The 26,700-nt window shown below is 45.7% G+C and overlaps 1 protein-coding gene across 1 annotated transcript in view; it reads left to right on the top strand.

Annotated features, from left to right (window-relative positions):
• Positions 1 to 26,700, top strand: part of rasal1a (RAS protein activator like 1a (GAP1 like)) — a 146,683-nt gene that overhangs the window by 53,925 nt on the left and 66,058 nt on the right. The window contains 3 exon segments of the mRNA XM_078421548.1: positions 121 to 261; positions 12,504 to 12,595; positions 14,157 to 14,274. Coding sequence (XP_078277674.1) covers positions 121 to 261; positions 12,504 to 12,595; positions 14,157 to 14,274 — 351 coding nt within the window.

The raw sequence follows: 26,700 nt of genomic DNA, 5'->3' as shown, positions 1-26,700 counted from the left end.
GTGACCTCTGTTGGTCTGACAAAACGGAGAACATGGCAAGGAGCTGGAACCAAGGCTGTCGGGAAATTGGTGGTGGACCTATACTTCAATATTTTAATTATAACTCTTTTGCAACTCTAGACTATAAAGAAGACTCGCTTTCCCCACTGGAATGAGGTGTTTGAGTTTGAACTGGAGGATGACAAGCCAACGGAAGACATGATCTTCACCGTGGAAGTCTGGGACTGGGACATGGTGGGAAAGAACGATTTTCTTGGGAAGGTGAGAAGCCACTGTTTGACTCGACATACATATCAGCACAGTAACGAGGCAGGAGTGGATGACATGTTTTGCCTTGAAAGAAAGAAATAAAATTTTGAGACGTAGATAGGGTAGAAAGTCTTTATCCCAGGGTGTAAATGTCAAAGACTAGAGGCACAACTTTAACCTGTTCAGTGCCACCCCCGAGTATACTCGGGTCAGAGTATACAAGTGAAAACAAATCTTGGCAGTGAACAGGTTAAGACAAAAAGGGGCAAAGTTTAAAGGAGATGTGCGGGGCATGTTAATTTACACAGAGATTGGTGGGTACTTGGAATGCACTGCTAGGGATAGTGGTGGAGGCAGATACAATAGTGGTGTTTCAGAGACTTTTGGATCGGCACATAGATGTGCAGGGAATAGAGGGATATGGATTACATGCAGGCAGAGGAGATAAGTTTAACTCGGGGATTCAAGATAGACACAAAATGCTGGAGTACCTCAGGCGGCATCTCTGGAGAGAAGGAATGGGTGACGTTTCGAGTCGAAAACCTTCTTCAGACTTGGGGATTAGTTGGGCGCAGACACTGTGAGCAGAAATGTTTGTTCCTGTGCTACACCGTTCTATATTCTACGTTTCACTGTAAGTTTGTATTTACAAAACAGATGTCTGTCTATTCAAAATGTGACAGAGTCTCGAGTATGTGAAACTTAGCTGGGTTTGGTGGTTTTATAAATATCCTGTCATCAGGGCCGTCTTAACGCATGGGCCTGATGGGCACTTGCCCGGGGCCCCACGAGCATAGGGGCCCCATGCTGATCTGTGTATGTTAAGTGACTTGCAATAAATAAATACTACTTTAAAAATGTAGGTTCAATAAGTGCTTTTTTCGCAACATTTTCGGTCCCAGTGTTTTTTTCGCAACTTTTTCCATCCCTAAGTGCTTCTCACAGCGATCTGTTTCGCAACAATTAGCTCCCTAAGTGCTTTGCTTTTCCATCCCTAAGTGCTTCTCACAGCGATCTGTAAGTGCTTTTCGCAACAATGTAGCACCCTAAGTCCATCGCTAAGTGCTTTTCGGTAAGTGCTTTTCGCCGGCACGACAGGAGGGGGCTGGTAGGGAAAGGGGGTGGGGGAGAGTAACGGTGGGGGCGACGGGGAAGGTGGGAGGAGGAGAGAGTGGGGGTGGGAGAAGGCAGAGTGGGACTGGGGAGGGGGACAGCAAGGGTTGGGGTTGGTGGTGGGGGGGGAAGAGAGAGTGGGGGAAATGGGGGTGCTGGGGAAAGGGGGGTGTTTAATTTTATCGACCATTTACATTTTTATTCCTGTGAGTAGTTGTCGTAGGGGCCCCAGTACAGAGCTTTGCCCGGGGCCCATAATGCTGTAAAGATGGCCCTGCCTGTCATGGCACTTGCTTCAGGTTGGTTTCAAAATATTGTATATAGGACTTAAGGGGAACCAACTGTTGACGTATTAGTGTACCTACTGTATTTTAAGAAAATAACTGCAGATGCTGGTACAAATCGAAGGTATTTATTCACAAAGTGCTGGAGTAACTCAGCAGGTCAGGCAGCATCTCGGGAGAGAAGGAATGGGTGACGTTTCGGGTCGAGACCCTTCTTCAGACTGTATTTGTTTCTTTGCAGGGGCAGCACGTGCTAACGAGTCAAACACTTTCAGTGCTGTAACGAAGGGGAGAGAATTTCTTCAATGTGTTAAAGCATGTGTCGTGTGAATGGATGATTGATTAAAAGTTACAGTATAGAAACAGGCCCTTCGGCCTACCGAGTCCATGCCGACCATCAGTCACCCGTTCACACTAGTTCTGTTATCTCACTTTCACATCTCACTAACACATTAGGGCCAATTAATCTGCAAACCCGCACGTCTTTGGGATGTGGGAAGAAACCGGAACACCCAGGGGAAACCAACATGGTCACAGGGAGAACGAGCAAACTCCATGCAGACAGCACCCGATCAAACCCGGGTCTCTGGCGCTGTGAGGCAGCAGCTCTGCCAGCTGTGCCACAGTGCCGATTACCCATTCACACTAGTTCTATGTTACCCCACTTTTGCATCCACTCCCTACACACTCGGGGCAATTTACAGAAACAAATTAATGTGCAGGCGGTGACATTGAGGTTAACTTGGCATCATGTTTGGCACGGACATTGTGGGCCAAAAGGCCTGTTTCTGTATTGTACTGGAGTCAGAGTCATAGAGAGATACAGTGTGGAAACAGGGCCTTCAGCCCAACTTGCCCACACCGGCCAACATGTCCCAGCTATACTAGTCCCATCTGCCTGCGTTTGGTCCGTATCCCTCCAATCCTGTCCTATCTATGTACCTGTTTAACTGTTTCTTAAACGATGGGATAGTCCCAGCTTCAACTACCTCCTCTGGCAACTTGTTCCATACACCCACCACCCTTTGTGTGAAAAAGGTACCCCTCGGATTCCTATTAAATCTTTTCCCCCTTCACCTTAAACCAGGTTAATTCCCGGAATGGTGGGACTGTCATATGTTGAAAGACTGGAGCGACTAGGTTTGTATACACTGGAATTTAGAAGGATGAGGGGGGATCTTATCGAAACGTATAAGATTATTAAGGGGTTGGATATGTTAGAGGCAGGAAACATGTTCCCAATGTTGGGGGAGTCCAGAACCAGGGGCCACAGTATAAGAATAAGGGGTAGGCCACTTAGAACAGAGATGAGGAAAAACTTTTTTAGTCAGAGAGTTGTGAATCTGTGGAATTCTCTGCCTCAGAGGGCAGTGGAGGCCAATTCTCTGAATACATTCAAGAGAGAGCTAGATAGAGCTCTTAAGGATAGCGGAGTCAGGGGGTATAGGGGAGAAGGCAGGAACGGGGTACTGATTGAGAATGATCAGCCATGATCACATTGAATGGCGGTGCTGGCTCGAAGGGCCGAATGGCCTCCTCCTGCACCTATTGTCTATTGTCTATTGTCTATGCCCTCTTGTCCTCGATGTGCCTACTCTGGGCAAGAGACTCTGTGCATCTACTCGACCTATTCCTCTCATGATTTTATGCACCTCCATAAGATCAAAGATAAGACACTGATCTATATTCTATGTTCTAATTTTTTTATGGAAATCTATCCGCCATTATTTGGCGCAAGGCTAATCCTTGTGATTATGTGAAACATTGCGTATGTGTTTGTTTGCATTTTTCCGGCTGATTTTTTGATGACACATTAACCATTGTAGAGCGAGAGCTGGAATGCAGTGTATTGAAGTTTTACATCCACTTAATCCTTTCAGTGCTGGGTAAAAAAAATTGGAAGGAATTTTACAACAGACAAATTGACCTGTTTGCGCTAACATGCAGTTCTTGTTTTATTGCAAGACTGTATTCATTCTTTTTAGTTCAGATTAGAGATACAGCATGGAAACAGGCCCTTCCACCTACCAGTAGTATAAGAAAATAACTGCAGATGCTGGTACAAATCGATTTATTCACAAAATGCTGGAGTAACTCAGCAGGTCAGGCAGCATCTCGGGAGAGAAGGAATGGGTGACGTTTCGGGTCCCGAAACGTCACCCATTCCTTCTCTCCCGAGATGCTGCCTGACCTGCTGAGTTACTCCAGCATTTTGTGAATAAATCCTTCCACCTACCAACTCCACGCTGACCAGCGGCCACCCGTTCACACTAGTTCTGCGTTATCCCACTTTAATTTCCATTCCCTGCACACTAGGAACAATTTACAGAGGGCCAATCAACCTACGAACCCGCATGTCTTTGGGATGTGGGGGGGAAACCAGAGCTCCCAGCAGTCACAGGGAGAGAGCGTGCAAACACAGACAGCACTCGTAGTCAGGATCGAACCCTGGTCTCTGGTGCTGTGAGGCAACGGCTCTACCGTTGCGCCACTTTTGGCCACTTTTGATTTACTTCTCTTCTCAAAGTTTTGATTTTACCTATGAGAAATTAATTTCAATGTTCTTCGTCGAGCAAATTTGATAGGCAGGTTTATTAGCTGAAGAACCTTTTAGTTTTGTGACATGTAACCATGTGCAGGTGGGGTACATTTAATAACGCTTCCTCCAGCGGTTTCCCAGTGCTGGCCAGATGTTGATGCTGGGATCTCCTCTGCAACTCTGGCGTATGAGTGTACACAGTGGTATGTTGAGTAAATATAAGCATTCTGATCTTAGAGTCATACAGCGTGGAAACAGCCCTTCGGCCCAATGTCCATGCCAATCAACGTTACCCCTATCTAAGCTGGTCCCATTTGCCCATGTTTGGCCCATATCTTGCCCACATCTCTTTGAACCTTTCTTATCCATGTACGTCCACTAGAGGCATGGCAAACTTCAGAGAGGAACAATGAATATAAAATAACATCTCTGTCATCTTTCCCTCTCAGCCCCATTCACTTGCCTTCTCCCCATAATCCCTGATATCGTTAATATCCTCTCTGGGATGATACATGTATTTTCTTAAAAAATACACTTCAGCAATCAACACTTCAGTGTGGCACAGTGGCATTTTGTTTTACTTTTAGAGATAGACAATAGACAATAGGTGCAGGAGTAGGCCATTCGGCCCTTCGAGCCAGCACCGCCATTCAATGTGATCATGGCTGATCATTCTCAATCAGTACCCCGTTCCTGCCTTCTCCCCATACTCCCTGACTCCGCTATCCTTAAGAGCTCTACCTAGCTCTCTCTTGAATGCATTCAGAGATTTGGCCTCCACTGCCTTCTGAGGCAGAGTATTCCACAGATTCACAACTCTCTGACTGAAAAAGTTTTTCCTCATCTCCGTTCTAAATGGCCTACCCCTTATTCTTAAATTCTTATTCTTATACATCACAGAAAAAGGTCCTTCAGCCCACTGAGTCCACGCTGACCTTCGATCACCCATTCACACTGTTATCCCTTTTTCTCAGTCACTCTTTACACATTAGAAGCAATTTACAGAGGCCAATTAACCTACAAACCTGTATGTCTTGGAGATGGAGCACCAGGAGAAAATCCACGCAGTCACAGGGAAAATATGCAAACTTCACACAGACAGCACCTGAGGTCAGGATCGAACTTGCCTCCCTGACGCTGTAAGGCAGCAGCTCTACCCACTGCACCACTGTGCAACACTGTGCTGTATCTCTCAATTCAATTCAATTCAATTCAAGCAGAAATTTTCAGGTTTAAATCTTTTTGCTTGAAAGCCAAAATCCTAACATGTTGCAAATTTCAGCCCTTGGGAAAAACTTCTTCAAGCTTCCTCAATGAATGGCAATTGATTGCTAGCGGCCAAGGACAGGCAATCTCTCTCAGTCTGTTGAGGAACCCTTTGTCCTGCATCACTGCTCCCTGCCATTGCCTCTCGCAACAGCGAATAGACGAAAAGCTCCCCTCAGACACAGCAGACCATTATTTTAAATTATAGCTGTGCTTAACAGCCCGCACTTACTTCCATCCTGAGAAGCAAACCTTCTGTCTCTGCTGCAACCCGCAGCTTACAATGTTCACGCAGCCTCCTATCACAAGAATAAAACCATGAGGGTATGGCGAGTCTGGAGGCTTGTTCTTTGTTGAAGAAGTTTATTGCGACAGCAATATTCGATCACAAAATTTACTTAACGAGATTACAGACAACCATTAATACTAACTGTTCACTTCGAAGAAGTCTCCCAACTAACTCTTTTTGGGCGCCAAAACCGCACGTCGCGACGCTGTCCAATCAGCGGTCTCACTCCCTGGACCAATCCCTACGGTCGCACCCACACGTGACCTTGCTGGCCAATCTGAGGGTTCGACACCCAGGACCACTCTCTATGGTCGCTACAAGGGCAATAGATAGGATGTTGCCGGGACACGAGGGCCGAAGCACAAGGGAGAGGTTGGGCAGGCGAGGATTTAATTCCTTGAAATGCAGGAGGGTGACGGGTGATCTTTATAAAGGTGTATAAAATCACGAGGGGAATAGATAGGATGCTACCAGGACTCGAGGGCCTGAGCAATAGGGAGAGGTTGGGGAGGCTAGCGCCTAAAAACTAATTTTAAAAAAAGGAGGTAATTGAAGCAGGTACTATAACATTTAACAGGCATTTGGACAGGTACATGGATAAGAAAGGTTTACAGGGATTTGGGCAGGTGGGATGGTAGATGGGGCATCTTGGTCGGCATGGGCCAGATGGGCCGAAGGGGCTGCCTCCATGCTGTATGACGCTATGGCGCTAAGTCTCCTTTCACGGGGCAGCTCCTCAACATTTGCACCAGGTTCCTCCAAAGGCGAAGTTTTGCAGTCAGTCCGACTGCAAACATGAACACAAGCAGCTTATCAAATTATTTACAGATTACAGGCAATGCATGTTCACGACTTCCCTGAAGATCTTATTAACTCTCATCTGCTGTAACTCATCCCAGGGAAAGACAGATGATAATCTTAAGTAGACAGGAGCGTGCTGATGGACTTTGTGTGCTAAAACCTGCCTTGTCACTTCCATTTCTGCACCTGCCTTTCGGCGTGATAGTGAGCTTTGCGGCCGATGTCATTTTAATGAGTAGTGTCACTAACTGCAAAAACCTGCATTAATGTAGCACTTCTTATACTAAAATGTCCCAAACACCTTCACAGAGGCATTACCAAAAAAAAAGATTCATAACATTTTATTATTGATTACTGGATGTCATTAAGCTTCAAAATGCAGTTTACAAGCCAATGGCTTGAACATTGAATTCTCCAATTTTCGGAAATTTCCAATTTTGCTCCCCCCCCCCTTTTGCCCCTCTCTTTACTGTGGCCAACCTGGATGTGTAGCCATTTTCCCCTTCCCCTTTCCCCTTCCCCCGGTCCCCTTCAACATATATCCCTCTGGCTTCATATTTCACGCCTCTTCTGTCCATATCTCCTTAACTCACACTTTTCATCTTTTCGTCCCTGGCCTTTGTCTTACCATTGGCCAATCAACCCCCCCCCCCCACTCCCTCTTCACTTGTATCCACCTATCTCTCACCAGACTTTGTCCTGCCCACCCTCTCAGCTTTCTCTCCCCCCCTCCAACTACAATCAGTCTGAACAAGGAACCAGATGCTGCTTTACAAAAAAAGATGCAAAGTGCTGGAGTAACGCAGTGGATCAGGCAGCACCTGTGGAGAACACAGATAGGTGATGTTTTGAGTCAGTACTCTTCTTCAGAATATAGATAGAAGAGGATGGGGGGGGGGGGGGGGGGGCGGGGGAGGAGGAACGAGAGAAATGGGTGTGTATCCAGGTGGGTCACAGGATAGAGAGGGTAAGACAAGGAGAGGAAGACAAGGAGTGTGTGTTGTAGATGTTACTTAAAACCATTGAATTTAATGTGCATGCCGTCAAATTGTAAGCTACCCAAGTGGAATATGAGGCACTATTCTGAAGAAGGATCCCGACCTGAAAAATCACCTGTCCATGATCTCCAGAGACACTGCCTGGCCCGCTGAGTTACTCCAGTACTTTGTGTCTTTCTTTTCAAGGATATATTAGCGTGTTTTCTTCCTGACCTTCATGGGGTTGATCTTATCTCTTATCCTGATCTTGATGAGACCACACTATGTGCAGTTCTGGTCACCCAAATGCAGGATGGATATCAATTAGATGGAAAGGTTTGGAATAGACTCATCAGGATGTTACCTGGGCTCATGGGCATGGGTTATAGGGAGAGGTTGGATAGGTTGGCACCTTTTTCTTTGGTGGTTCAAGGGACTGAACGGCCTATTTCTGTTCCTGCAATAAGTGCTGACATTTTAGCTCTTGTCAGCACCATCACAATGTGCTTTGTGCATTGGGGACTGAAGAGACTTTAAGTCCTGGCAGCCAGTGGTATGAGAAGTGTGACATTCGCTGCTTTTCCTGTTCCTCTGAGACAGTTTTAGCTGAAACTTTGCTACATAATTTAACTCAAGTTTCCGTCGATGTTTTGATAGCCATCAAACCTTCCTCCTGGCTCATTCTTTATTCAGACAGTTGGGACATTGTACCTTAAATAATGAATTATTTGTCTCGGAAATCGTTTTAGTTATGTGATTGAGTGGCTAAGTGCCACTGTTTGTTTTCCCTGGCCTTTACATTTGATGATCTCGTACATTTCCTGGCATCAAAGGAGACAATCTCCGAGGTCCCGCACTGCTCCAGTCTTCACTTTGTGTAGCATCGCCATCTCAGCAGTGCACAGTGTGCTGACAGCATCTCTAGCACGCATTTCTTCCACTGCCACTGCATTTCAAAATCACCACCGCTCCAGGTTATTTGTGTGTACGCGTACTGAAGTACAAAAACATCGAAACTTGGGCGAAGCAGCTGTATGTTAAATATCAGATAGACACAAAATGCTGGAGTAACTCAGCGGGACAGGCAGCATCTCTGGAGAGAAGGAGTGGGTGACGTTTCGGGTCGAGACCTCCTCTTCAGACCCGTTGTTAAATCTTGATCGGCTGGTATTTATATGATGTGAATTTTTGCTGATTTCCGTCGAAACACTACAGTTTTCAATGTAGAAACAAGGAACTGCAAATGCTGGTTTACCCCCAAAAAAAGACACAAAGTGCTGGAGTAACTCAGAGTGACCCGCATCTCTGGAGAATAACCTTCGAAGAGAGCGGTTCTAACATCCCATCTACCTCATTGGAAACCTTTGAACTATCTTTAATCGGACTTTACTGGAATTTATCTTGCGCAAAATGTTATTCCCTTTATCCTGTATCTGTACACAGTGGATGGCTTGATTGTAATCATGTGCAGTTTTTTTGCTGACTGGATAGAACGCCGCGATAAAAGCTGTTCAGTGCACTTCAATACACATGACAACAGCATCTCATATTTTGCTTGGGCAGCTTGCATATCAATGAATATTGATTGCAAATCAATGAATATTGATTTCTCTAACTTTAAGTAACCCGTGCTTTTCCTCTCTCTCGCCATCCCTCCCCCACCCTAGTTCTCTGACTAGTTTCACTGACCTTCAGATTGTATGCCTTGTAATACCTTCCACTCAGCTAATAATGAACCATTACATTAGGGCGGCACGGTGGCGCAGCGGTAGAGTTGCTGCTTTACAGCGAATGCAGCGCCGGAGACTCAGGTTCGATCCTGACTACGGGTGCTGCACTGTAAGGAGTTTGTACGTTCTCCCCGTGACCTGCGTGGGTTTTCTCCGAGATCTTCGGTTTCCTCCCACACTCCAAAGACGTACAGGTATGTAGGTTAATTGGCTGGGTAAATGTAAAAAAAAAAAATTTTTTTAAATAAAAAAAAAATTAAAAAAATTGTCCCTAGTGGGTGTAGGATAGTGTTAATGTACGGGGATCACTGTGCGGCACGGACTTGGAGGGCCGAAAAGGCCTGTTTCCGGCTGTATATATATGATATGATGATATGATACATTTCCTTGAACATCGTCTGCTTTGATCTGTCGTTTTCACACCTTACCCTTCCATATCTCTAGTCTCCCTCTCTCCTGACTCTCAGTCTGACGAAAGGTCTCGGCCCGAAACATCACCCATTCCTTCTCTCCAGAGATGCTGCCTGCCCCGCTGAATGACTCCAGCATTCTGTGACTACTTCAGTTTTTAAATTGGATTAAACCAAACTGAAAGTGATCTTGCAATGACTTAGAAAATGAATTTGATGGGATTTTCCCCAATAAAAAACGCTTCCCATCTCTCATATTTTAAGACGCATACAGCAGGTCTGATCTATGGAAGGGCCCATTCAAATGTCCATCCTGGGGTCATTAGGATAATGCCGAACATTTGCAGCTTTATGAGTTTACACTGCAGCACTGGTACAGAAAAGCAAATCAGAGGTGAATTTAATATGAACTAAGCTCAAACCAAATAAAGGCACAGGGTGCTGGTGGAATATCTCAGGGGGTCAGGCAGCATCTCTGGAAAACCAGGTAAACCAGCATCGGCAGTTAGCTTAGAGTCATAGAGTCATAGAGTGATACAGTGTGGAAACAGGCCCTTCGGCCCAACTTGCCCACACCGGCCAAAAGTGTCCCAGCTACACTAGTCCCACCTGCCTTCGCTTGGTCCATATCCCTCCAAAACGGTCCTATCCATGTACCTGTCTAACTGTTTCTTAAACGATGGACGTGCACTTCCAAACATACCTAAGGTACATTATTAAGATTATTAAGGTGTTGCCTGTTCTGTGCCTCTTACACCCACCATCAAACTTTAGTCGTCCTTTTTGTCGATTATAGCCTATTGACTCAATATCTGTCTACTGATTGGCATAGATGGGGCATATGGTTGGCATGAGCGAGTTGGGCCGAAGGGTCTCTTTTCGTGCTGTATGACTCTACGGCTATGACATCACTCCTTCTTAACATAGAATAGTATAGCAGGGGAGCAGGCCCTTTGGCCCTCGATGCCTGTGCTGAACTTGGGCCGATGGGTCTCTTTTCATGCTGTATAATTATTGAGTTAATTATTATCAGTCACTGAAAGGAAGCATGCAGGTACAGCAGGCAGTGAAGAAAGCCAATGGAATGTTGGCCTTCATAACAAGAGGAGTTGAGTATAGGAGCAAAGAGGTCCTTCTGCAGTTGTACAGGGCCCGAGTGAGACCGCACCTGGAGTACTGTGTGCAGTTTTGGTCTCCAAATTTGAGGAAGGATATTCTTGCTATTGTGGGCGTACAGCGTAGGTTTACTAGGTTAATTCCCGGAATGGCGGGACTGTCATATGTTGAAAGACTGGAGCGACTAGGCTTGTATACACTGGAATTTAGAAGGATGAGAGGGGATCTTATCGAAACATATATGATTATTAAGGGATTGGACACATTAGAGGCAGGAAACATGTTCCCAATGTTGGGGGAGTCCAGAACAAGGGGCCACAGTTTAAGAATAAGGGGTAGGCCATTTAGAACGGAGATGAGGAAAAACTTTTTCAGTCAGAGAGTTGTGAATCTGTGGAATTCTCTGCCTCAGAAGGCAGTGGAGGCCAATTCTCTGAATGCACTCAAGAGAGAGCTAGATAGAGCTCTTAAGGATAGCGGAGTCAGGGGGTATAGGGGAGAAGGCAGGAACGGGGTACTGATTGAGAATGATCAGCCATGATCACATTGAATGGCGGTGCTGGCTCGAAGGGCCGAATGGCCTCCTCCTGCACCTATTGTCTATTGTCTATTATGAAATTCCTCCTTCATAACATAGAACAGTAGTGAACAGGATCAGGCCCTTTGGTGAACATGATAGAGTAATTGAGTCATACAGCCCAGAAGCAGACTTCTGCCCAATTCGTCCATGTTGGGCCAAAATGCCCCATCTAAGTGGTGGGTAAATGGAGTAAGCTGCTGGAGGAAGTAGTTGAGGCAGGTGCTATAACAACATAAAAAATATACCCACCATCTTCTGTGTGGAAAGGTTGCCCCTCTTGCAGTACTTTGAACTTGTCTTTTTTTCTAATTTTTGCTGTTGTTGCATTAACTGTTTTAGTGTGTTGTCTGAGTCTGACCATCTGTGTTGCTGCAGCAAGCAAGATTTTTCATTGTACCTCACAGTACTTGTGCAGATGTCAACAATAGCTTTTCACTGTACCTCGGTGCACCTGACGATAAACTAAACTATTAAAACTTAAATTTGAATTGGAAAATTAAATGGTTTACAGAAAAAAAGCCACAAAATGCTGTGGTAACTCAGCGGGTCAGGCAGCATCTCTGGAGAAGATGGGTAGGTGACGTTTCGGATTGGGACCCAACTATAAACGTCACCTATCCATGTTCTTCAGAGCTGCTGCCTGACTCATTGAGTTACTCCAACGCTTTGTGCCTTTTTTTGTAAACCATCTCATTCTATTGGTGATGGTGTCTAAACACAAGGTGAAAGGGAAGAATTTTCGAGGGGATCAGAGAGGGAATTTCTTCACACAGAGAGTGGTTAGAGTCTGAGTTGGTGGTCGAGGCAGAATTCACACAACATCTGCAAAGTATCTCGAAGCACCAAGGCATAGGAGACAACTGCAGGAAAATGGGACTAGTACAGACAAGTACAAAGGTGCCTATGGACATGATGGGCTGAAGGGGGCTGTATCTGTGCTCTGTGCCTCTGTGAACGGGTGACGTTGAGATGTTGGGGTGCACTGATCAAGCAGGAAGCTCTGATCTGAACAGTAGTGAACTTCCAAAGTGCCATTGTAATGGCAACACCAAACCAATATATTTTATGTTTGCGACTGTTCTTATCTCTGCTTGCTATTGCCTGCACATTTATAAAGGAACGTCTCTGTTCTTTTTTCCCTTAAACTAGATTGACTTTGATTTGGAGGAAGTTCAGAAGACTCAAATAACCCGGGGCTGGTTTAGGCTGCTGCCTTTTGAAAAAGTTGAAGATGATTCAGGGTAAATATTCCTTGTTTCATGGATTGATATTTCCACTGTTGCAAGAAGATCTGGGCCAAATGCGAATCTGTGGAATTTTCTGGTGTATTTTCAGATTTCCAGTTTTGTTTTCATTTTCATGATTTGTTTTGATCTTTTGTCACAGGTTTATATTTAAGAAGTAGACTTTGCATGCCCATGGCCATTTGTGTAGGGCCAATGCTGAAGGTTTCCTATGGGCAACATACTCACCTGCCTTATGTCACCCTCACTCTCTCACCGCCACTCACTCCTTCGGAAAGGGTTTAATCTGTGTCTCAAATGACACCATCACAGCTTAGTTTGGGAACAGCTCTGCCCAAGATCGGAGTAAATTGCAGAGTTGTGGATGTAGCCCAGTCCATCACACAGACCAGCCTTCCCACCATCGACACCGTCTACACTTCACGCTGCCTAACAGCCAACATAATCGAAGGCTTGTCCCATCCCGGTCATTCTTTCTTCTCCCTGTTCTCGTCCAGCAGAAGGTACAGAAGCTTGAAAGCGCGCACCGCCAGACTCAGGAACAGCTTCTTCCCCTCTGTTATCAAGCTTCTGAACGGTCCTTCCATAAGCAAGGGTACTGATCAATTCACCTCTACCCCTTTGTGGACATTGGACTTTGTCTCTGGAACTGATGCGCTACATGGCTGAAAACTATATTCTGCTCTCTGTACCTTTCCCTTCACTCTACCTATTGGATGAGTTTGGCTTGATTGTATTTATGTGTGATATTAACTGATTTGATTCAATAGCATGCAAAACCAAAGCTTTTCACTGCACATGTACATGTGACAAAATAATCCGAAACTTAAACCTGATTCAAAATCTGTCCCTCTGCTAAATCAGCCCTGTCGTATATTTCATGTTTCATTAGGCTGGGATGAGTTTTAACAGTTTTGTTCCAATAATTGGCCCATATCTCGTCTTCTAATGATAGTACAGGATAATTCTTCATCTGAACTAACAAAAGACCTTTCCCTTGAACAAGCTCCTAAAATGTTTGTTGACAAGTCCTTCGACTAATTAACTAAGGAGCTTCAAAGAGTGTTCATTTGGCAGGTGCAAAGCCTCATTGTCACCAGAAGTAATTTTGGGCGTGAGCCAGGGGGCTTTTCCACTAGAATGCTTCTGAAACCGTCACCAGCAGGGAAATATTATGCGTAAGATGAATCACACAGAGGGCAGATCATGAAGCATTTAAGTATGACCTGAACTCTCTAGAGTTTAGAAGGATGAGGAGGGAATCTCAATGAAACCTATAGGACAATGAAAAGCCTAGATAGAGTGGACGTGGAGAGGGTGGGAGAGTCTAGAACCAGAGGGCACAGCCTCAGAATAAAAGGACTAACTTTTAGAATGGATACCAGGAGGAATTTCTTCAGCCAGTGGGTGGTGAATCTGCACCACCAGTGGGGCCCAGTGAAAAAAGTCTTCAAGAAAAAATGATTAGTATGAAGACATGCGAAATGCCTGCGACAAGCAGTAATATTGTGTACCCAGCTCCAGAAATGTTTTGAATCCAACATTTGTATTTTCTCAGTGGTAAATTGGGAGCATTACGATTAAAGGTCAGGCTGGCAGAAGAGCGGATATTGCCCTCGATGTATTATCAGCCTCTGATTGATCTTCTGGTGGACTCTGTCTTCTCTCCATCCAAGGTAAGTATCTGCAACCCCAGTGTAATCATTTCTTAGGCAAGGAGACCAAAACTGTATGCAGTGGAAGACTTATGACCCTCAGAGAGAGAGAGAAAGAGAGAGAGAGAGAGAGAGAGAGAGAGAGAGAGAGAGAGAGAGAGAGAGAGAGAGAGAGAGAGAGAGAGAGAGAGAGAGAGAGAGAGAGAGAGAGGGAGAAAGAGAGAGAGAGAGAATTTCTCCTCAACTTGCTTTTAAAAGCGTGCATCCCTTTTTAAGTAGCCCTTCTCTTAATTCCAGCTTCCCCATATGAAGAAACCTTCTCTCCACATCCACCCGGTCAAGTCTTATGATCATTTACATTTTAATTAAGTCATATTGTAATGTTGTCTACCTAACTCTAGAAATGTTTCTAAGCTAATATTTTAATTGTGATGGAACCACGACTGCCCCATCCAACATATCCTCATAAGACCATCTGTGGTTTCTTTCATGTGTTTAGTTTAGAGATACACACTGGTATAACGGCCTCTTTGGACCCATCGGGTCCATGTTGACAATCGATTGCCCATTCACACTAGTTCTATGTTATCCCACTTTCTCATCTTTCCCTACACACGAGGGCCAATTAACCTACAAATCCACACGTCTTTGGGATGTGGGTGGAAACCGGAGCACCCAGGGGAAACCCACGTGGTCACAGGGAGAGCGTGCAAACCCCACACAGACAGCACCTGAGGTCAGGATGGAACCTGGGTCTCGGCACTGTGAGGCAGCAGCTCTACGAGCTGCACTACTGTGTTGCCCTGGTCCTGATCTAGTGCTGAGCGTGGTTCATGCTGGTTTAACTGTGTGAGGCTTATGGCGAACATCAGCCTCATTGCCCCTAGTGAGGGAGGGGTGGGGATTGACTGGCAGACGGGTGGTGTAAGTGAAAAGGAGACACCAGGGAGTCAGATAAGGAGAGAAGAGGAGTGACATGTAAAGCTGGAGGGAGGGGGAGAATGAAAGGGGACAGTGGGGAGGGGAAAGAGGTTAGATGAAAGGTAAATTAGGGACATTGGGATGGGAGACGAGTGTGTGAAGGAGCAGGGTGATTAGTGGGCTGCGGGAGATGTTGCGAGAATGGGTGCAACACTGATGTGAGAGGGGTACGGGGTGCTACTTAAAATGGGAGAATTCAATGTTCATACCACTGTGTTGTAAGCTGCCCATGTGGGATGTCAAGTCAAGTCAAGTCAATTTTATTTGTATAGCACATTTAAAAACAACCCACGTTGACCAAACTTGAACAACACATAAGATGTGCTACCAGGGGGAAAAACACACTAGACAAGGTTTACTCAAATATTAAGAAGGGGTTCAGGTCAGCACCACTACTACACCTGGGGCAGTCAGATCACCTGTCCATATTCCTAACCCCAGCATACACCCCACACAGGAGGAAAGCTCCAGTCACCATAAAGACTGTTAAGACATGGCCTGAAGGAGCTTCCTCGCAGCTGCAGGATTGCTTCGAAAGGACCAACTGGGATATTTTTGAGGATCAGGACTTGGAGGAGTACACATGAACTGTACTTTGCTACATCCAAAACTGTGTTGACAATGTCACCGTCGACAAACGCATCCGGTTGTACCCAAATCAAAAACCCTGGATGACAAAGGATGTCAGGTCTCTCCTCAAGGACCGTAACACCGCCTTCAGGTCTAGTGATAGAGCTCTATACAGTGCTGCTAGAACCAACCTGAAGAGAGGCATCAAGGATGCCAAAGCGTCCTACAAGAGGAAGATTGAAGACCACTTCTCCAACAATGACCCACGGCGGGTATGGCAAGGCATCCAGCACATCACCAACTACAAGACCAGCAACCGCACGACTGCCGACGGCGACGCCTCGCTGGCTGAGGAACTTAACTGTTTCTTTGCTCGTTTCGAGGTGAAAGCTACAGTGGCAGACATTACACCCTCTCCAGCACCTGACAGCAACACCTTCACTGTGCAGGAGTATGATGTTAAGCGCGTGCTCAGAGCAGTGAATCCCAGGAAAGCTGCAGGCCCCGATGGTGTGACGGGCAGAGTGCTGAGGGAATGTGCAGACCAATTATCTGAGGTCTTCACAAAAATCTTCAACCTGTCCCTTTTAAAATCCACCATCCCTCCCTGCCTGAAGTCCGCCATAATCATCCCACTGCCGAAAAAGTCTGTCATCAGCAGTCTTAACGACTACCGTCCGGTAGCACTCACACCGGTCATCACAAAGTGCTTCGAGAGACTGGTCCTGCAGCACATCAAAGCCAGCCTCCCACCCACCTTCGACCCACACCAGTTTGCCTACAGAGCAAATAGGTCTACAGGGGATGCCATCGACACTGCTCTTCACACTGCACTGACCCACCTTGAACACCAGGGGAGCTATGTGAGGATGCTCTTCCTCGACTTCAGCTCTGCCTTTAACACGGTCATCCCGAGCAGACTGGTCACCAAACTTTCCGACCTTGGATTTTCCCAAACCATCTGCAAATGGATCAAGGACTTTCTGACCAACCGCCCCCAGACAGTCAAAATAGGCCCTCACCTCTCCTCCACCATTACACTGAGCACCGGCTCACCACAGGGCTGTGTGTTGAGCCCCATCCTTTACTCCCTCTACACTCACGACTGCGCCCCCACCCATCCCACCAACACCATCATCAAGTTCGCGGATGACACGACTGTGGTTGGACTCATCTCAGAAGGAGATGAGACAGCCTATAGGGATGAAATCCAAAGGCTGGCAGCATGGTGTTCAGTGAACAATCTGGTCCTGAACTCCTCCAAAACAAAGGAACTTATAATTGACTTTAGGAAAACCAGTGGAGATTACGACCCACTCTACATCAATGGGGTCTGTGTGGAAAGGGTACCAGCTTTCAGGTTCCTGGGTACGCACATCGCAGAGGATCTCACCTGGTCTACCAACACCATCACCACAGTAAAGAAGGCACAGCAGAGACTCCACTTCCTGAGGATCCTCAGGAAAACCAACCTGCAGGAGAAGCTCATGTTGTCCTTCTATCGCTGCTCCATCGAGAGTGTGCTGGCATACTGTATAACCACATGGTATGCCAGCTGCTCAGAAAAGGACAGGAAGGCCCTTCAGAGGGTCATCACGACGGCCCAGAAAATCATCGGCTGCTCACTGCCCTCCCTGGAGCACCTGTTCAGCCTACGCTGCCTCAGTAGAGCAGGCAAAATAATAAAAGATCCATCCCACCCCGGCCACCGTCTGTTTGTTCATCTGCCCTCTGGTCGACGTTTCAGGTCGATAAAATCCCGAACAAACAGACTTAAGAACAGTTTTTACCCCAGGGCCATACGAGAACTGAACACTACCTTTGCACTAGGCAACACTAAAAAATCTTTGTACTTAACATAATTGTATTTAATTGTATTTATGTATTTATTTGTTTTTGCATTTATTGCATATATGTTTGTACGCACCGTCAGGATTGGCTATTTTTTAATTTCGTTGTACTCGTTGCAATGACAATAAATGAATATTATTATTATTATTATTATTATATCTGATTAGGTACTAAGGGAAAAAAATGAAACATACAGTTCACAGCGCCTCCTCAATGAGCCTCAAACGCTAGGGAGTAGAAATAGGTTTTGAGCCTGGACTTAAAGGAGTCGATGGAGGGGGCAGTTCTGATGGGGAGAGGGATGCTGTTCCACAGTCTAGGAGCTGCAACCGCAAAAGCGCGGTCACCCCTGAGCTTAAGCCTAGACCGCGGGATAGTGAGTAGCCCCAAGTCGGCCGACCTGAGGGACCTGAAGTTAGAGAGGGGGGTTAGAAGATTTTTGATGTAGGGGGGGGGGGGAATGTCCATTTAGGGCTTTATACGTGAATAGGAGGAGCTTGAAGTTGATTCTGTGAGGTGCTGACATGCTGATGTGAGAGGCACTGCCTCGCCCCACCCCGTCTCTCTTTTCCAGCTTTCTCCCTCTTATTCCAATCAGTCTGAAGAAGGTTCCCAACCCAGAACGTGGCCTGTCCACTCCCTCCACAGATGCTGCCTGACCCGCTGACTTCCTCCAGCACTTTGTGTTTCCCATTAGGGATATGTGAACATATCGAAACTAATGCTGCCGTGCAGACAGGCTGACGCGTTGCCCGAAGGCATGCCTTCCAGATGACTCATCCCTCCGCCTCACCATCTCTCCGAGGCTTCTGTTGCAAGAAGCTGAGGGAAGAAGGGAGTTCCCTTTTTGTGCTTGTTCCACTTCCCTCACTCCAAGCCAACAAGCGTAGACTAACTGTACATTCATTGCTTCGCTATCGGCGAGAGTTTTGTGAGAGTGCCTCCTGATTAACCTGTTCGTGTCTGTAAAGTGATATTCCGCTGCTCAGGAAACGCTCTTGAGAACGCGGTGAAACGTTACGTGGGAGCTGCAAACATTTTAAATATTTAGTAATCGGCATTTACCTGCTCATCACTTGCCAAGCTCTACCGCTCAGCCACCTGGCGTGCCCCACCCCGTGTGCACACGTTTCTCAACCTATCCGTCTCTCCCTTCCACCTACATTCCTACCTCTGGCTTTACACTTCACTCCTCCTCTTCTCTCCTCACCCTTTTGTATTCTGTTCACCTCCAGCCTCTGCCACTTATTCCATCCATCTTCCAACCAACCCCCCTCACCTGTATCCTCCCCATCATTTGCCAAGCGTCTGTGTGTGGGTCTGTGTGCGCACGTGTGTGCACATGTGTGCGTGCATGCAAGCTTGTGCGGTGTGTGTGTCTGCGCATGTCTGTGTGCGTGTGAGCGTGTCTGTGTGTGTGCGTGTGCGTGTCTGCGCGCATGTGTGCATGTGTGTGCGCGCGTTGTGCACTTGTGTGTGCTTGTGCTGCATGCAAGTGTGTGCGCAGCGTGTGTGTGCCTGTTTGTGTGTGCGCATGTGTGTGTGTGTGTATGCGCCTGTGCGCGAGTCTGTGTGCATGATTCTGTGCGTGTGTCTGTGTGTGCGCGCGTGTGAGCGTGCAAGTGTGGTGTGTGTGTACGCATGTGCTTATGTGTATGTGCCTGTGGATGTGAGGTTGTGTTTGAACTCCGATGGTCTTGAGCCCTCTTGTCGTTGGTACAGTTCCATTGCCCTGTCATGATCAGGTGATAATGTACATAGATCATTGTTCATTTAAAATAAAATTGTATATAGATGCACTGGCAACTCCATTATGTGCAGGAAAGCCATCTACTGAGCCTTGGGGCACAGCCTGAGAATAGTAAATCATGACCATAATCACAGCAAAGAAGAGAGAAAGGGAGAAAAAAATGTGAATATAAAACAATATTGATTGAAAAGTATTTACTGTACGGACTCAGTTTAATCCAACTCAAATGAAATTTGAAGTGGAGAGGGTGGTACGATGGCACAATATATAGAGATGCTGCCTCACAGCACCAGAGACCCAGGTTCGATCCTGACCTTGGGTGCTGTCTGTGCGGAGTTTGCCCCCTCTCCCTGTGACCGTGTGGGTTTCCTCCGGGTGCTCCGGTTTCCTCCCACATCCCAAAGATGTGTGGGGTTGTAGGCTAATGTGTCTTTGTGAATTACCCCTAATGTATAGGGAGTGGATGAGAAAGTGTGGATAACATAGAACTCGTGCTCTGGTTAGCGTGGGTCGAATGGGCTGAAGGGCCTGTTTTTTTAATGGTGTGTATATCTAGGCAATAATTAAGCTAAACATCTCATGTTAAATAGATTGTCATTTTCCAGTGACAGTTAAAAGCTGTATTGGTTTTGCTATCCATAATTTCACGTCTTCATTTAATTGGGCTTATTGAATGAGTGCTTGTTAGCATGTTAGATGTTCATCGCTGCAACAAAGACTTACTGAGTAAACTGTTTAACAGCAGTGATATTCCAAATTAAATGAAGGTTCGTAATGATATCCAAATATGGCTGACGAAAGTTTTGATGTATAAAGAGTGGCTTTTGCATCCTACTGTGGCATTACTGTGGGCTTTCTTATAATTGAATGTAATGCAAATTGGGGACTTCTGCATGCTAAATATTTTGAAATCCTGAACCTACTTGTGAAACATATATTTACAGATTTGCTCACCCAGTCTGCAGATTGTGGTTAACTCTGAGTAACAGTCATCACAAACTCTTGAGTTATTTTGGGTGAGGGTGTGTTGAAAGTATGGAGATCACTAATCTGTGCCAGTGCCAGTGCCAGTGCCAGTGCCAGTGTGTAGGAAATGGGTGTGAAAGGAGAAAAACATAGAACTAGTATGAACGGGTGATTGATGGTCGGCGTGGACTCGATTGGCAGAAGGGCTTGTTTACATGCTGCATCTTTCAATTCAATTCAATGCAACCAGAAGATTTCAATTTAGAAGTCAAAATTGTAACTTGAGTTGCAGATTACTTTGTCTTTTGGTAATTGAGCAAAATATTTTAAAAAACGTGTCTTTGATATGGTTTCCACTGGATGTTACAATGTAAAGAAAACACAGAGGTAAAATTGGCCGCTGAATTTAACAGAAACAGTTCTGTCATTCTTTGTTAGGTTTCTCATTACAGCAAGTTTCGATGGTTCGTTGGATGCTTTCAAGAGAGAGCTGGATAGAGCTCTTAAGGATAGCGGAGTGAGGGGGTATGGGGAGAAGGCAGGAACGGGGTACTGATTGAGAGTGATCAGCCATGATCGCATTGAATGGCGGTGCTGGCTCGAAGGGCTGAATGGCCTACTCCTGCACCTATTGTCTATTGTCTATTGTCTATTGTCCCTGTGGTTGGGATCTGTTTGATTGCACCATTCATTCACTGGCAGCGTCACAAGTCTTTCATTAAAGTTGGGTGTTGCCATTTCCTCTGAGTGCCACAAGTTAATCACCTTGAGGAATTGGGGTTATTGAATGGTTGCTTGTTATTTCATTGGTTTCACAACGATGTTAGTGTACGAGGATGCTCCTGGGTCTGGAGGGCTTTAGCAGCAAGGAAAGACATGTTAGGTTCCGACACAAACACTAAATGTTGGATTAACTCAACGGGTCAGGCAGCATTCTTGGAGAAAATGGATAGGCATATATATTTTGTGTCATCAGAGTGGCACGGTGGCGCAGCGGTAGAGTTGCTGCCTTACAGGTTCGATCCTGACTGCGGGCGCCGTCTGTACGGAGCTTGTACGTTCTCCCCGTGACCTGCGTGGGTTTTCTCCGAGATCTTCGGTTTCCTCCCACACTCCAAAGACGTACAGGTATGTAGTTTAATTGGCTGGGCAAAATGTAAAAAAGTGTCCCTAGTGTGTGTAGGATAGTGTTGATGTGCGGGGATCGCTGGGCGGCGCGGACTCGTTGGGCCGAAGGGCCTGTTTCCGCGCTGTATCTCTAAATCTAAAAATCTAAATCTAAAAAAAAATCTCACAATTGTTTGCCAATAGCGAGCAAATTTTAGTGCCACGTTGTGTAGGAAAATAACTGCAGATGCTGGTTCAAATTGAAGGTATCACAAAATGCTGGAGTAACTCAGCGGGTCAGGCAGCATTACAAAATGATTTTAGTGCCATGTCGCTGGCCTCTGCAAGGTCCTTTACAGTGCATGTGACAGCTCAGGAGATGTTCCATAGTCTGGAGGCCCCATCCGCAATCGCAGTCTGCCGCATCTTCAGTATATCCCCACTTCAGCATGGATAGGCGATGTTTCGGCTCTTGAAACATCACCTATCCAAGTCCTCCAGGGGTGCTGCCTGACCGGTTGAGATACTCCAACACTCAGTATTTGTTTTGCAAACCAGTATCTCCAGTTCCTTGTTTCTACATGGTCGGCTGTGGTCCTTTTCACGGGTGTATAGGAGGTTTTGGGGTGTCCTTATAGAGGTACATAAAATCATCAGGGGCATAGTTAAGGTGATGGTCCCAGTCTTTTACCCAAATAATTACATGTAAGGTGAGGGGAGCATGCTTAAGAGGTATGAATATTGACTTCTCTAACTTCAAGTAATCTTTGCCTTCCCTCTCTCTCCATCCACCCCCCCTTCACAGTTCTCTGACTAATCTGACTGTCCTCGTTTACATTTTATCTCTGTTTGCTTTCTTGTTACCTTCTCCTAGCTAACAATGATCTATTCTATATCTTCCTTGATCTCTATCCACTTTGTCTCATTTTCACACCTTGCACTTCCTTATCTCTGTATCTCCCTCTCCCCTGACTCATGCTGAAGAAGGCTCTTGACCCGAAACGCCACCCATTCCTTCTATCCAGAGTTGCTGCCTGTCCCGCTGAGTTACTCCAGTGTTTTGTGTCTATCTACGATTAAGAGGAATCTTTAGCCAGAGGCTGGGGAATCTGTGGAATTCACAGACGGCTGTGACAGCCAAGTCATTGGGTATTTTAAAGTGGAGTTTGCTAGGTTCTTGATTTGTAAGGTTAACAAGGTTACAAGGAGGGGAGAATAGATCAGCCATGATCAAAAGGCAAAACAGATTCGATGAGCCGAATGGCCTAATTCTGCTCCTATGTCTTATGGTCTAAGATTTACAAGGGAAAATTTTCACACAGAGTTGTTGTGGTTTACATGAAATGAGATTACAGGAGGAGGCTGGAGAGGTGGGTTCAGTTACAATGTTTGGACAGGTTCATGGTTAGGAAAGATTTAGAGGGACATGGGCCAAACGCGGGTAAATGAGACGAGCTCAGATTGACATCTTGGTCAGTATGAATGAAATGGGCTGAAGGGCCTATTTCCACGTTGTACAACTCCATGACTGTCTCTACATCAGATGCCCCTTTAAACAATGAAGGTACTCAATAAGCAGTAATACTGTTCAAAATTAAATGAAGCAATTCATAATTATGTCTATGCATTCAAACACAGAATGACTTTGTCAACTGTTGTGAAAGTTTGACACCAGTGGAACTTGTAAGAGTTATTTCAATGACAGTGACAAAATGTTGGTGTGTCCTTCAACTTGGCAGTAATCTATATAGCCCTGTACCAACAAGGAAGTCAAGGATTTAGGATGCGCAGAGCTGGTTGTGAACATACTGGTTAATATTTGACTGGGACCCAAAAGTGGCACGAATAATAATTAGCAAGACAAAAAGTGCTGGAGGAACTCAGCGGGTCAGGCAGCATCCGTAGAGGGAATAGATGGACAACGTTTTGGGTCGGGACCCTTCTTCAGACTCAAGAAGGGTGTGAAGTCTGAAGCATTGTCCAGAGCCAAAACGTCATCAGTCCATTCCTTCCACAGACGCTGCCTGACCCACTGAGTTACACCAGCACTTTATGTCTTGCTCAAGACTCCAGCATCTGCAGTTCCTTGTGACTCCATGAATTGTAATTTGTTTAGGTTTAGTTTAGTTTATTATTGCCATGTGTACAAGATGCTGTAAAAAAAAAAACCTGTCCTATAGACAATAGACAATAGACTATAGGTGCAGGAGGAGGCCATTTGGCCCTTTGAGCCAGCACCGCCATTCAATGTGATCATGGCTGATCATTCTCAATCAGTACCCCGTTCCTGCCTTCTCCCCATACCCCCTGACTCCGCTATCCTTAAGAGCTCTATCCAGCTCTCTCTTGAATGCATTCAGAGAATTGGCAGAGAATTCCACAGATTCACAACTCTCTGACTGAAAATGTTTTTCCTCATCTCAGTTCTAAATGGCCTACTCCTTATTCTTAAACAGTGGCCCCTGGTTCTGGACTCCCCCAACATTGGGAACATGTTTCCTGCCTCTAACGTGTCCAACCCCTTAATAATCTTATACGTTTCGATGAGATCCTGTGTGCTATCGAGTTTAATCCTACTATCGACGAGTGCAATTGTGCACTTATACAAGAATGAAATGACCGCAGGTAGATCCTCTTCTGGGAAAGTCTCGCCATGATCTGGTGCCACCTCCAGAGACAGGGATGGGAATGAATGCTGACCTGCCGATGAAAACCGCAATTGAAGAGCAGCTCCTTTATAAAGCCACCTTCCAGAAGAAGGAAAAACATTTGACTCCTGGCAGCATTAGTTCATAAGTCATTGGCGATCAATTAGGCCATTTAGCCCATCAACTCTCTCCATCATTTGATCCTGGCTGATCAATGGGCGACACAGTGGCGTGGTGGTAGAGTTGCTGCCTTACAGCGCTTGCAGCACCAGTGACCCGGGTTCGATCCCGACTAAGGGACCGCATACAGTAATGAGGTGACGGCGTGGGTTTTCTCCGAGATCTTCGGTTTCCTCCCACTCTCCAAAGACCTACAGGTTTGTTGGGTAATTGGCTTGGCATAGTGTAAACTGTCCTTCGTGTGTGTAGTGTTAATGTGCGGGGATTGCTGGTTGGTGCGGACTCGGTGGGCCAAAGGGCCTGTTTCCTCGCTGTATCTCTAAACCAAACTAGACTATTTTTCCCTCATAACCCTATTCTCCTGCCTTCTCCCCATAATGTTTGACACACTTACTAATCAAGAATCAGTCGATCTCCACTTTAAAAATACCCAGTGACTTGGGCTCCACAGCTGTCTGTGGCAATGAGTTCCACAGATTCACCACTCTCTGACGAAAGAAATTCCTGCTCATCTCCTTTATAAAGGTACGTTCTTTTAGAAACACTTGTATTTGTTTGTTGAGAAAAGCCAATGTAATATATTCCTTTATTTGTCCCACCCAGGGAATTTTGCAGTGTTACAGCAGCAAAGTGGATAGCAGAGACATTTATTATAAATAAAAATAAAGATAAGGATAATTGTCATCATTTACTGTGGTTTCTTTTTGAATCTGTTCCTGAATCTGGAGGCATGCGTTTTCAATCTTCTGTGCCTCGTGCCTGATGGGAGAGGGGAGAAGAGGGAGTGACTGGGATGAGACTCATCCTTGATTATGCTGGTGTCTTGCCGAGGCAGCGTGAAGTGTAGATGGAGTCAATGGAAGGGAGGTCGGCTTGTGTGATGGTCTGGGCTGCGTCCACGACTCTCTGCAATTTCTTGCAATCTTGGATGGAGCGGTTCCCAAAGCCTGCTGTGATGCATCCCGATAAAATGCTTTCTATGGCACATCTGCAGAAGTTGGTGAGAGCTGTTGGGGACATGCCGAACATCCTCAGCCTTCTAAGGAAGCAGAGGTGCTAGTGTGATCTCACAGTCGTTGCCTCAATGTGACTCACACAGGACAAGCTGCTGGTGATATTTACTGCTGAGAATTTCAACCATCTCTACCAAGTCTAGGTTGGCAGAACTGGTTAATGGAGTTGGTAATGTTTCCAATGGAACCCATGATTAAAAAAATATTCTGATATGAGGTGCATGCTAACTGCAGGTTACATAGACTATATTAAGTTCATTCAAGCCATCGTGACATTATGCCCTGTGGAGGTATTTTGTCGATCAATAGTACGATTGGCAGTGATTTGTACCCAGGCCATGTAGAATTGAATTATTACCTACATTGAAAGCAGGTGGGGATTCACTACACAGTGAGATCCATGCCATTATTGTGCCTAATTTAACGCATAAATGGCAGGATAATTTCACACGGTACTGCCTTTTTTGGATTCCTACCAACCCCTTGACAATGAGACAATGTAAACATTGTTTCTTGTTCATTAAAAGAATATGAGTTTCAGAGATTAATGATTTGTTAGAGAACAGATAGTTAGATCTGCTTGGCCCTGGCACTTGGTATTATTTGGCTTTGAGTAAATAGGCGGTTTGTTTCTTATTGAAATCTTGGCAGAGGTTAAAGAATCGCATGAAGAGAAGGCCTGAGCAGAAATCTCAAGTGAGCAAAACTGAGTCAGCAGTATTTGGGGGAATTTCCATCTATCACCCGTTCAAACTAGTTCAATGTTATACCACCTTCACATCCACTCCCAATACGCCAGGGGCAATTTACAGAGGGCCAATTAGCCTATAAACCCGCATGTCTTTGGGATGTGGGAGGAAACCGGAGCACCCGGAAGAAATCCACCCGAAGGGTGAACCTGCAAACTCCGCACAGACATCACCCGAGGTGAGGATGGAACCTGGCTCTCTGGCACTGTGAGGGAGCAGCTCGACCCGCTGCGCCACTCTGCCACCCGAAACACATTGCATTTCATGCAAGGCAAGAAACCTTGACTGTGAAACCAGATACTTGTTGTTTTCTGGCCTTTATTTGACGTCTGTGATGAACAGATTTCTCAGATAATGACTTCTCCAATCCTTCACGGCCACAAGCCTCCAGCACAGAGATTAATGTCTCAATAAAGAAATACTGAAACACAACTCTGTCCAAAATTCAGCAAGTTGAGATCTGAGCAGTTCACCAAGTCTGAAGCTACTTCCTATCTTGCTGCAGTTTATGATTCCATTCTGTCGAGCAGTACATACAAACATTGTTATGACAGAATCATAGAGTACAGAAACAGGCACTTCGGCCCAACTCATTGGTTTTGGCACAGATATTAATGACCAAAGGGCCTGTT

Source organism: Rhinoraja longicauda, chromosome 25 (genome assembly GCF_053455715.1).
Source record: "Rhinoraja longicauda isolate Sanriku21f chromosome 25, sRhiLon1.1, whole genome shotgun sequence".
NCBI classification, from domain to species: domain Eukaryota; kingdom Metazoa; phylum Chordata; class Chondrichthyes; order Rajiformes; family Arhynchobatidae; genus Rhinoraja; species Rhinoraja longicauda.
Note: the sequence above shows the minus strand (reverse complement) of the source record. Positions and strands in the feature narration are given on the sequence as shown.